This window comes from Camellia sinensis, chromosome 2 (assembly GCF_055761805.1).
Source record: "Camellia sinensis isolate YWXY chromosome 2, ASM5576180v1, whole genome shotgun sequence".
Classification (NCBI taxonomy): Eukaryota; Viridiplantae; Streptophyta; class Magnoliopsida; order Ericales; family Theaceae; genus Camellia; species Camellia sinensis.
In genome coordinates, this window is record NC_138962.1 from 113,532,818 (window position 1) to 113,545,856 (window position 13,039).

General features: G+C 33.1%; 1 protein-coding gene and 1 pseudogene across 2 annotated transcripts in view; one reads left to right on the forward strand and one right to left on the reverse strand.

Moving 5' to 3' along the window:
* The first annotated feature begins 724 nt into the window (after positions 1–724).
* Positions 725–6,114, forward strand: LOC114319859 (HXXXD-type acyl-transferase family protein). The gene is made up of 2 exons (XM_028266921.2): positions 725–1,234; positions 5,017–6,114. The coding sequence occupies exons 1-2, from the start codon at positions 809–811 to the stop codon at positions 5,962–5,964; spliced, it is 1,374 nt and encodes a 457-aa protein (XP_028122722.2). The 5' UTR covers positions 725–808; the 3' UTR covers positions 5,965–6,114.
* A 3,120-nt stretch (positions 6,115–9,234) lies between these two features.
* Positions 9,235–13,039, reverse strand: part of LOC114319863 (perakine reductase-like) — a 133,812-nt pseudogene continuing 130,007 nt past the window's right edge. The window contains exons 4-8 of the transcript XR_014361545.1: positions 11,917–11,970; positions 11,561–11,733; positions 11,066–11,162; positions 10,791–10,942; positions 9,235–9,789 (exon numbers count right to left, since the gene is read on the reverse strand). The product of XR_014361545.1 is annotated as a perakine reductase-like (transcript). The remainder of the gene's footprint in view (positions 9,790–10,790; positions 10,943–11,065; positions 11,163–11,560; positions 11,734–11,916; positions 11,971–13,039) is intronic.

The following is a 13,039-nucleotide window of genomic DNA, read 5'->3' on the forward strand; positions in this document are numbered from 1 at the left end:
TTCAATAATTATCATATATTATGTTCTTTTATATTTTTCAATCACTCAACACAAAATTATAAATATTACATTCTCTATCGATCACAACACCTTCAAACATCATTTTAAGTATCCCAAAAATAAATGTCTCAGTCCTCAGTGTCTCACTTCCCATAAATAAAACTATTCAATACCTTTAGAAAATTTTCTCACTTTTGTAGTTATGCAGTTAAGACAAGCAAACGCCCAACCATCTCAGTCCTCAGTGTCTCATTTAATAAACTCAACTAACTCCATCCCCCCTTCTTTAATTCTCCTCTCTCTCCTCATTCAACTTACCAACGACTCTGCCCTATTTGATGGAGCTTTTTTCTAAGCCTTTTAGTTTGTTCACTACAATTTGAGTTTTAAAAAAAAAAAAAAAAAAAAAAAATTGACAAGTTTTTTTGATTTTTTATCCAAAAAAAAAATACAAAAAATACAAAAAATAGAGAAAAAATAGAATCTTGACATTTTTATATAATTTGTTAATTTTTTAGTGACATTTTGACTTTTAAATTAAAACATAGAGTTGCCAGAGGAGACTTGAAAATTGATATTTAAATTATTTTTACATAATAAATTATCTACAAAAATTGTATTAAATAATCTAAAATAAACTCTCAAATTAAAATAAATTACAATCGACTTATAAAAACCGTAACGACCAGCCCTCCCTCCGCTTATAAATACACAAACATCACTGCAAGCAGCATTCGTATTCCAATCTCTCTATCATTTTTAATCTCTCTCTCTCTCTCTCTCTCTCTCTCTGTGAATTCTTGTGAGAATGCCCACACAAGTAAATAGGCGAGTGAATGTTCACTCAAAACTAACGGTGGTATCCAGTAGGCCAAGCGGGCCGGGTAAGACCGACCCGTTTACCGCAATGGACCACGCCATGGGTCTGCACACCCTCCACGTCGTCTTCTACTACAGAACCAACCCCTTCTTCGACTCGGACCTCACAAATCTCCGGGTCTCGCTGGCGGAGCTCCTGTGCTTGTGCCCGCGGGTCACGGGTCGGTTGGCCAGAGGTAAGGACGGTAACTGGGTGGTGAAATGCAACGATGCTGGAGTCAGAATCTTGAGGGCTAAGGTGAAGACCACACTTGATGAGTGGCTGAGATCTGCCGATGCGTGTGAGGAGAGAGATCTGACGGTCTGGGAGGACATGCCCGATGATCCAAGTATATGGTCACCCTTCTACATCCAGGTGCATTGAGAATAAATAAACCATACTAGTATACTTGGCCTTTGTTTTTATCATTTTCATTTACCACCTCATATCATATCATTTGAGCTTTGAATATCTATCAATAATGCAAAGCAAACACTCAACTTAATGTGTTGAAACCCACAAGACAACATCATACATGGTTAGCTACATAGCTCATAAAAATTAAAAAATAAATAAATAAAAAAAAGGACAATTACCTCACACAGTTGGGTTAATTATTGATGTTATAATGTTTTTCAATTTTGGAGAATAAGTTTTACTGACACGATGTCAGTGTAATTCTAAAAAAAAAAAAAATACTGATTCATTTACCAACTGTTCAAATTAAATACTTGCATGAATTATTTATAATTTGCCTATATATATATATATATATAACTGTTGCGAAATTTCCACCCTATGACTCAGTCAAAAATTATTCTTTAACTATAAAATATATATGATAGTGTACCATAATCTTTTCCATAACCGTTACATGTTTCAAGCACACCTATATCGGCATCAACACCTTCTACTTAGCAATTACATCCATTGTGATGGAGGGTGCCATGTGGGGTGCTCACACACCGATTTTTAACGGTTCGATTTGCGGTTTAAATTTAGATATATATTTGTAATTTGAGAAAAATTGAACCCGTAATCGTTCGCAGTGTAGATTGCAATTTTTACGGATAGGGTTCACGAATGCGTGGGCGGTTTGGGATTGGGCTTTTCGCTTAAAAATTTGTTTTTGAACTTGTTTTTCTCCATTTTTAAGTATTCTTTTGGGCTTTTTTTTCTCATTTTTTAAATATTATTTTGGGTCATAAAATTACATATTTCTTATCATGAAATCATTATTTTTCAAATGATTTATCCCAAATAAATTACGACCTATCTATCCAATTTACTCCAAGAATGAAACATATCATAAGCACAGATCAGGATCAGTTAATTGACTCATATTCACTTTGCAGAAAATGTATAAGTTAAACAAAACTAATAGTTGTTTGAATAAAAATGTAACAGATATCTCCTCCGAAAAATTAATTTTAGGATTTGCTAAACTCACTGACTAGTGAAAAACAACATTCATAACCATGAATAAGCTTTTTTACTCATTTTATTACAAGTTACTTGTATTTGTTGAGTTTCCACACTTGCAAAGGAAAACAAGTTGCAAAACATTTGTTTACTTACAAGTGAGTGAGAAAAGAGAAGATTAGGGTTAAGGTTAACTTACAAGAAAATTTGACGGTCTAGATTTTTAAAAAAAAAATGATATATGTATGGGGGCGAGTGAGTGCGGGTGCAAATAAAAATCGCAACCGGCTTGCAACCCGTAAAACAGGAAAATCTTAACTTGTATCCGACCCTAATGATTATGTGAAACAATCCAAACACGTGCGGACAGTTCGAGTTGAGTAGTTTTCGCAAGTTGAATAACTCTATACCTAGCCCTAGTGCCAAGTAAAATGATAATAAGACATATAATGTAGTACTTTTAGAGACAATTATCTCATAGTGGTGTTAGAAAAAAAAAAAATTATAAATTAATACAGAAAGTATGATATTAATTATTAATATTTATAATATTTTTTATTTTTTGATAAATATGTTTTACTGATACCATCTCAGTATAATTCTTCTTTTTTTTTTTTTTTTGTTGCATATTATAGAACATATATATTTTTTTAAATAAATAATTCCGTTTTGTTGGATTTTTTTGGGTTCAAAACTTGTCTCCCTCCAATTCTACCATCATGTTGTTGGGGCTTAAAAACAAAAAAGTCATAATTTGTTCTTAGGCTTATTTTGAAAGGTAGATTAAAAGTTGATTTTTTTAGTCTTTTTTAATTTGTTTTGAGAAAACATACAAAAAAAAAAAAAAATGATAATATAATCTAAAAGTTTCAAAAAATCAACTTTTACCTGTATTGTCAAAATAAGCCTTAGGATGAATTTAAGTAGCTTCTCAGGTGGAATTTTATGAATTAAAACAATGCATCCATCACTTTTCTCTTTTAAATATGAAGAAGTTATTAGTTGGTTCAGGAACAGTATTACGTGACATTTTATATATATTGTGATTAATAAAGGAAGTGAAATTTATAATTTTATATTGAATAATTAAAAAATACGGGAGAATATAAAAATTTGTTACTAATTTGAGATGTAGCCACGTGATGCCAAGGCATTCCATATGTATGATGTGAAACAACACTCCAAAATTACCAAATGACTTCTCGTCAAGGGACCACGCTGCAAGGCCATCATGATTCACTCGTTTTATTTTAGGAAGGAAATAAATTGATTTAATATTAGAAAATACTAGAAGTTTCAAAAATTTTATTAAATATTTTATCAAATATTTTACATATTTGGTAAAATATGTAAGATTCATAGATATGGACACTTATGTAAGATCCATTCGATATGAAATATTTGGTAAAGTATTTAGTAAAAATTTTGATATTCCTAGCATTATCCTTAAATATTTGTAATCAAAAAATTATTTTTAAAATTATATATATTTTTCAAGACACATTAAAATTATGTAGTTACTATTATGATTCTAATATATATATATATATTTATAAATAATTTATACATAAAAAATTAAATCAAAATAAATAATGTGTTGAGCCCCAAAGTCCAACAAAATAGGCCGAGGGAGATGGCTTCTCATTTGGGCCCATTTTGGGGCTTGCTTTCATAACCTGAACTACTGTTTCGTAAGACTCGTCAAGAAAATAATTCATATAAGAAATTAAATTAATTAAATATTGATAGTTATATATATAGATTACAATTTTTTTATAAAATTAAATAACAAATAAGATTTTGAGAAAATACCATCTATTTTGTTTAAAGATAAATGTAATTTGATCATCTGGTTATTTGATTATCATTTTTTTCAAAAAAAAAAAAATTGATAGTCTACTTACAAAAAATACTTAGCCTATTTCTTTTGGGAAAAAAAAATTATGATTATGATTATCAGATTAATTTAATTTTTTACATGAATAATTTACAAACAGTCTTAAAAAATTAACAAAGCATAACATATCATCAGAGTAGAGTCAGTAATGACCCCATACAACCATGTTTGTTTGGGCGGACTGGATTAGGTTGGATTAGCATTTTCATGATACGAATTCTTTGGATTATGTATCCTATCTTATGTTTGGATTGAGTTAGGATTATAGGGAGGACTAATAATCCAGACTTTGGTTTAGTCTTTCAATTTATATCTCACCCCCTTCTGTGAAATTGAATAGTCCATCATATGTGGGATACCATATCCAGATGGATTGTTAGTCCGTACTTCAATTGTTTAACCAAACATTGGATTAATAATTTTATTGGACTATTAGTCCAATCCCAAGCTCATGTCCACCCAAACAAACATGCCCTTATTGGATTTCCATTAAGTCTAGGGATTAAAACTTTCATTTCCAGATTTGTGTCAAGAATGAGAGTATGTGGTGGAGATTGAAATTATGTATTGTAAAATGTATGTATAGAATGAAGCTGAATTACATATTAATGTTTTTTATGTAATTTTTGAATAAAATTTCAGGGTCTATAGTATTACTGTTGGAGATAATTTGCTCCTTCATCAATATTCTCTAATGCGATGGACTTTATTTGCCTATCCATTTCATAGGGTGTAGTAAATCCCAAAAAATTAATTAATGGACCTGTATTTAGGTATCATTTTTTTTGTATGACATATTGCCTAAACCCTAATAACAAAAATCTCATTAACTTGGCAGATGAATGATTTTGAAGGAGGGGGACTAGCAATTGGACTGAGCTGCACTCACATGCATGCAGATCCAACGTCCGTCACCATGCTTCTCAAATCATGGACTGAGCTTCACAGAGGCCACCCCATCTCTCACCCTCCAATCTTCCACCTCCCTCCACTCCATCTCCATGACAAATCTTCTCCAAACACAAACTCAAAATACTATGCAACCAAGTCCAAAGCTGAAACTCCTGCTGTGAAAATGGCTACAATTACATTTAAATTTTCAAACTCCGTGATCAAACAATGCCTATCCAAAGTCCATGATAAGTGCCCTAATGCCACCCCTTTTGATGTCCTAGCTGCAATGTTTTTGACACGGATTGCGCGATTGAAGTCACCTCCACATAACAACCAGACACAAACTCTCTCTATTTGTATTGACTTTAGGACACTCAAGCCTGCATCTATACCTATGGGGTATTTTGGCAATGCATTTCATTTCTCACAACTACCATTAGATTCCGAGGTAGTGAATAATGGTGAGTTAGGAGAGGTTGTGGGAATAGTGCACCACCACGCGGCTGGGCTGAAGGAAGAGGAGTTTTGGTCGGATATAGATTGGTTTGAAAATAGGAAAGGAGAGACTGGGAAGTATGCACCGCCTTTTAGGATGTATGGTCCTGAACTAACTTGTGTTAGCTTGGAATTTGAACACATGAACTATACTTGCCAGAAGCCATTGATGTATGAAGCCATATTCAAGGATGATGAGAAGCCGGTTCACGTGTCGTATCGCGTTGGAAATGTGGAAGGTGAAGGGTTGATTGTGGTTATGCCTTCGCCTTCATCGGAAGAGGGGCTTGGTCGGACGGTGATGGTGACATTGCCGGAGGAGCAGATTGATGGGCTACGTGCTGATCCAGCTATATTGGACTTGAAGCCAACCATGCTCATAAGTGGGAGAACATAACGCATTTAAAATTGTTTAATGATGGAATTGTCATCCAATTTGTTTTCAGTGAAGTTTTTTTAGGTTGTTTGATTGGAACAATTCTTATAAATTAAGTTTGGGCATTGAATTTGTCTGGTCATGGTTATCAAATTCCTGATTTCAATCTTAGGGTCTTATGATCTTATGATTCATTTGAGCACAGTTAATCCAGCTTATGTAAAATTCTTTACATGTAAAATCTTTCAATCTTAGTAATTGGATTTTATAGGATTGTGAAAACTTGATACAAATCTGATATAATTTATAGGTCTTGTTTTTTTATTCAACAATGGTAGGTATCATGAAAAACTTTTCATGAAAATAATCATGAAAGCTCTGTGACTTTTGGATTACACTTAGAATAAAGCATCACACATTAATAAAGGCAATCTAAGAATCATAAATATTTTATGATCATTTCCATCAAATTTTTTTCATAATTTCTAACTTTTTCCTTTTTTATTATATGACTAAATACTATTTAAAGTTGTTTATGTAGTCTGATCCAAGATTCTGATTTTAACATCTTTGATCATATATTTGCAGAATTTGCGGTGCTACAAAAAGTAAAAATAAAAATAAATAAAAATTATGAGGAATGTGACTAAAAATTCAACAAATATAAAGAACTCTGTTGGTTTGAGGGGACACGTGCATGCCTGTGGTGTTCCTTAATATATGTGTATGTTTAGGATGTGATGGGTAAAAATTGATTTTTGACCGTCTTTTTACTGATCGATAATTAAACATCGGTTTTTGACTCTCGTTTTACTGGGTAAAAGTTTCTGTTACATATTGAACTTTAAACAAAATTGAAAATTTTAAGGGAATCGTGATTGGATTAAGATTAGTTGTATTAATTTTTAAATAACTAAAATTAATAATCTAAATCATTTAGTATATACGAAAGTGATTTAGATTGTTACTTTAAAATCAATAAATCGACTTAAACGATTTTTACGTGAAAAAATCACAATTGGAGTACCTCTAATTGTAATTAAAAAACTAGGGGCGAAACGCCACTAATTAATCCACTATGAAAAAAAGAAAGAATACAAATTTACCGAAACAAATTACCCAAACGCAACCAATTTGTCTTCACCAATCTGTATCTCTTTCACCGCAATCTTAGTCTCGGAATTGATTAGATTGACGTTGTATCCACAACATCCACGTCGAATCAACAATTGTGTACAATTTCGAACTCCTTCGAATACTCCACGCTTGAATCTTCGGATTCCATTGAAAAAGAACACTCTTGAAGTAGAACACTCAAACAACTCTTTGATAGATGCTTGTCAAACCATGTGAGTTTAATACTCACTCAATCATCAAAGAAAACTAGCCCCGCTCGAGCACAGGACTTGCCGCTTGAGCGATGTCACTAAAACGGGTGTGACTAAGCAGGGTCTACGCTTGAGTGCTGAAACTTATGCTCGAGCGTAAAATCACACTTCACAGCATTTTTACAGTCAAGCCAAAGTACTGCAAAGGTGAAAACTCCGCTCGAGCGCAACTTTCCCCACTCGAGCGAGAAGATCAAAAACAGAGAAAAAAAACAACTCAATTAAACTAAGCTTGTTCACGGAATTGACAATAAGGGACCTAACAAAAATAAATTTCATTTATCAATCCCTGAAAATTAGTCAGATGTTTTTCCAATCCTTTAAGTGAAATTTTCAAAAATGATCAAGCGTTTTATTTGTGACAATTTTTGCCCATTAGGCAGGGTGGGGTGGACAAGTCCTCTAGTTCTCCGTTGATGTGTACGTGTTACAATTAACAATTAAAAGTCTTAAGCGATTTATGCTTAAACAGATGTTATGTTAAACTCGTGTGAAGATTTGGTTGTTACCTATGAGTAATCTCATCAATCTTATTTATTTATTTTTATCAACGGTCTGCATTTAGAATTTATAAAAATAAATTGCACATACCACCGAAGTGAAACTTAATTTGAATCCACCATTTCAACTGGACTAGACTGCATGATGATAGGCTTGATGATCATAAAATTGCATTCTATACTATTCTCTCCCCCTTTTCCTAAACCTTACAATTCTTAGATCAAATGGTTTGGCTTTCATTAATTACCAAATGGTTCAGGTGTGCAATGAAGTAAGAAAATCAACAATACTGGATAACCCAATCATCCATCATAAATACTTCCTTTTTTGGGTCTGTCAATCTACCAGAAAGTATCAGCCACTCCCTTTCAAATATGGTCTTGAGCATTCTGTTCTTGCAACAATGCTGCTGTACTAAAATTTTTATTAAAAGTATATATGTCCGAACATTATTGGATGTCCAATTATCATTGCACTCTGTTTGATTTAATAATTTTTAAAAGTAGTTTTCAAGTTTTTAACTTGTATTTGTTTTTATTTTTAGTGATTTTAAAATATTTTAATCAATATTTTAATTATTTTTTAGATCCAATTAATTTAGATACATTTAAAAAGTATAAAATTTGTCAAAAAATCTTTTAAAAATTGGGAAAATTTCATTTCAGGGTAAATTTTAAGGGAAAAAAAAAAAAACAAATATAAGTGATAAAATTTATACACATTATTAATTAAATTCATAAACTTTATCACGAATTTGTAATAATTTTCTCATAATACCACTTTTTAGTAGTCCCCCCTTTAAAATTCACCAAATACCAAAAAAAAGAAAAACATACAAAAGTTTAGTACATTTTTGTATTTTTTTTTTTTTGTATTTATTTATCACTTTTATAAAAAATTTCACAAATATTTTACTTTTTAAGTACATTTATATTAGGTGCATCTAAAAAAATAAAAATAAAAAATAAAATGACTAAAATACAAAAAAAGTTCACTAAAGATAACAGAATACGCAAAAGTAAAAAAACTCAAAAATTGTTTTGAAATCTCAAAACCAAACATGAAATTATTTTTTCGACAACCAACCTCTTGTACTAAAAAAGTCACATTTTTTTCAATTTTTTTTGTCTTTAGTGATTTTTTTTTTTGGGTCAAAATTATGTCAAAATTTTTTACTTTTTCTATCCATCTTGTGTAAACAAATCTAATTTTTTTTTTTTTGAAAAAATTGAAAAAAAAAATCAAAATAAGCTTAAAAAGTCCACTATTTTTTGCTATTTTTGTCTTTTCTTTTTTTTGAAAATTTTATAATTATATAATTTTTTGATTCATCTCATTGAACTAAATTTAGAAGGCTACAATTCTTTTTAAAAAATTTAAAACAAATTTACTAAAGACGAAAATATGCCCCAAAAAAATTACAAGGGGCATTTGGGTTGGAGTTTTAGAAGATAATGTGTTAGATGTTAGTTTGTAAATAAAATAAAGCATTACTCCAAGGGGGTTGTTCTCACATATCAATCACAGTTATAGCATTAGATTAAGACCAAGTACGAAGGAATATCAAATAATTTTCCTTAATTCTAGGGGTACATTCTAGGAATTTAACATAGATCTTGGCATCTTATTCATCATCTTGCATTTCACAATTACTTGGTAACAAAAGCAGACTAACATCACAATTCTAATCAGAGGCATCATCCAATATAGCAAACAAGATAAATAGAAGAGAACACAACAAAGGCAACATCAAATTCCACCAGAAGATCACTTGGAATCCTTTGGAAGTGGCTTATCTGAAAACTCATACGAGACCCTAGCAAAAATTCCATGTATTCTAACCCCTGCCACCTCGTTAACAGGCACTGCGTCAGAAATCTTATTTAGATATTTTATATCGAGCTTCACTCTCACTGCACCAATATTCTCATCAAGATTTTTCATCTTAGTCGTTCCTAAAAATGTGCAATGAGAGAAACGATAACTTAGTCACCCAACAGAAGGCAAGCTAATAAGATCTAGTCAACAGCATTTCCAGGCTAGAAGAATAATAAATACTTTCATGTAAGTATTGATACACCAAATGAACATATCAATAGGTGTGGGCAGTACATGTAAAGACTAGCATTCTTTAGATAGTGCATGTCCTTGCCGGTTTTCTTGTTCAATTGACTAATCAAACCAAAGGGTTCTGTTCACACAACTTTGGACAAATCAACGAAGAAACAATACAAGGGTCTATAAATTGAAACTTGTCTATTCTATGTAACGAAACTTTGGACATAGGTGCACTCATGGCCCTGGTCACTCAGTTTGAGTTGCATATTGAAACAATTGGTTGCGTGAACAGAGGTTGAATGTGCATTCACATTGACATCTTTGATGCAATTCTACCGCGATAAAAAAGAACGCCATTGAGGAGACATAATTAAAAGCTATGAATTATATCTAGATATAATTAAGTCTTTTGATCCTTAACTTGCCAACATATTCACAAGAAGTCATGGTTAGCTGAGAGGATATAGTAGAAGGTGCAGATGAAAATGAAGTTTGAGTCCTATGTTTGTTGTGATGGTGTAACTAGGAAGATTAAAACAATGCCGCAATCTGCTGAGTAGTCATGTAATTGACTCCAATAAAGGTCCAAGAGCTGGATGCAGGGTGCACTGCAGATTAGGTCTTCATGCTTACAACAGCTGGGATTCGGAAGTCCTCATCTACTAGACAGGCAGCAGTTATCAGCAATTTTCTTCCCTGTACTAAATCTGGTTTCTAGCACATAACTGAAATTAAAATGGAAAGCCTTCTTTTCAACTGTCAAGGCATTTGCAGCCTCATTGTTTCATATCAATGAAGTTTCTATTTGTCTAATCACTTCTCGTTTTTGATGGATTTATAAATAAATAAATAATAATACGTTACTATTGATTAAGCAAAATTTTGATGAGTTGCTAAACTGGAATAGGTACCACATCATCTCCTTGATGAAGAACCCAAGTAAGCGCAACTTGGATAGGGGTGCATCCATGCTTTTTAGCTAATGCTTCTATTCGAGTATAAAAGATCTTGTTCTGCTCTAAATTCTGTCCTGTAAACCTAGGATTCAATTGCTGATAGAAATTTTTTAAAAGTCAATCATTTATTCTTTTTGTCTAATTCATTGGGGAAAAAAAAGGGAAAAAAAAAATGGAAATCTCCAAATGAATCTTAGATAACAAAGATACTTTCCATACCATTGAACTATTTGCAGGTATACTTTCCACAACTGCCTTGCCTCCAAAAAATCCATGAGCAGTAGGACTGTATGGGACTATACCAATTCCAAGTTCCCTGATAATCAATCCAAAGAATAGTATGAGCAGTAGGACTATATGGGACTATACCAATTCCAAGTTCCCTGATAATCAATTCAAAGAATACTTTACAAGAATGTAAGTCTAAGATAATAGAAGAGACGAACGAAACTGGGACTACCATAGAGGTGGACAAGTGAACTACTGGAAGCTTAAGGGTGGGAACTCTAGTGAATAAAAAATACGCTTACAGAAAATTGAATTTCACAAACAGACAAAGAGTCTTTTGCATATAAACTTGTTTTTGCAAGTCAATTTCTTAATTATTAAAATAAAACCGCTTTAGACCGTTATCTCAAATTATTTGAAAAACAAATGTGAACAAAATCAAGACCAAGTTAAGTTGCATAAATTTTGGATGGAATGTGAACAAACCTGCAAACTGGGATTATTTCTTCCTCAATGTCGCGAGTAAAAAGAGAATACTCTATTTGTAGAGCAGTGATAGGATGAACAGCATGGGCCCTCCTTATTGTATTTGGGTTTGCTTCAGATAATCCAATGAATTTTATTTTACCCTCTTCCACCAACTTTTTGAGTTCCCCCATCTGCCATTCAAGAAGAAAATTTCACTCTAACATCACATACACAAAAGACCACAGTAATACTAATAAGAAATTCATGTGAACTCTCCAATACCATTTTTTTCTTTTTCTTTTCTAAGAAAAAATAGAGAAAAATAAACGAGTAAACTTTAGGGTGTATTGACAAAATGGAAAAGAAGAACATACGGTTTCCTCTATAGGTACTGATGTGTCAATCCGGTGTACAAAATAGAGATCAATGTTGAAAAATCTAGAAATCCTCTAGATGTTGATTTGTGATTATGTATCAATTTTAAGCAGAATATAACAATCCCAATCAAACAATCAAGACAAAAAGACACAACGATTTTAACGTGGAAAAAACCACAATTGGACACCTCCAACTGTGATAAAAAAACCATGGGCAACAGCCACAAAACAATCCACTAAGAAGATTTAAAGGAATTACACAGGTATACTCTCAATTACCTAGCGAATCCACACCTAATTGAACCAACCTCTATGTGCCTCTTCCAACCCGTCTTCACTTCGGAATTGTCTTTACGATGAGCCACTCCGGAATCCACCAAAGCTTCAGGCTCGAATTCTTCAGAATCCACCGAAGAACAACTCTCTCTTTTGTAGAACAAAACATAACCTTTGATGTACTCTCTTCAAACCATGAGTTGAATACTCAATAAAACATCAAAGTAAACTAACAAAATTTCCCCAGATACACACCTTAGAATCCAAAAAATAAGATCTGGAGGACTTGAGGAGTAGTCTAGTTTTTGGGAGAAAACCAACTACTTATAGAAAAACCAAAAGTAATCCTAGATGTGGAAGAAAACCCAATCCTTATTGAAATTCGAAAAACTGTGTTCGCGCGGTCCGTTCGAGCGCCCAACATCCCGCTCGAGCGTCTTCAGTAAAATCTGCGCGTGATATAATAGAGATCCGCTCGAGCGCTGGAGAACCCGTTCGAGCGCGAAATCACACCTTCCAGTATTTTTACAGACCTGACAAATTGCTGGAACCAGGGATTCTCCACTCGAGCGGGGTAATGTCCGCTCGAGCGGACAGGCAATTTGGAATGCATTTTTGCATTTTGCTTCGGGGGCGCTGCCCCTCGACCCGCCGTGGCGCTGCCCCGGACCCGCCAAGGGGCGCTGCCCCCTAGACCCCCGCGAGCTGACCGGGCAGCTCGATCCCCGTCATAATCAGCGAAGTGGCAATCTTGAAAGCATTAGCATCACTAACTTCTCTGAAAGGCTTGATTCAGGTTGGATTCGCATCTAACAACTCATAGCCTCACTGAAATAAAAATACG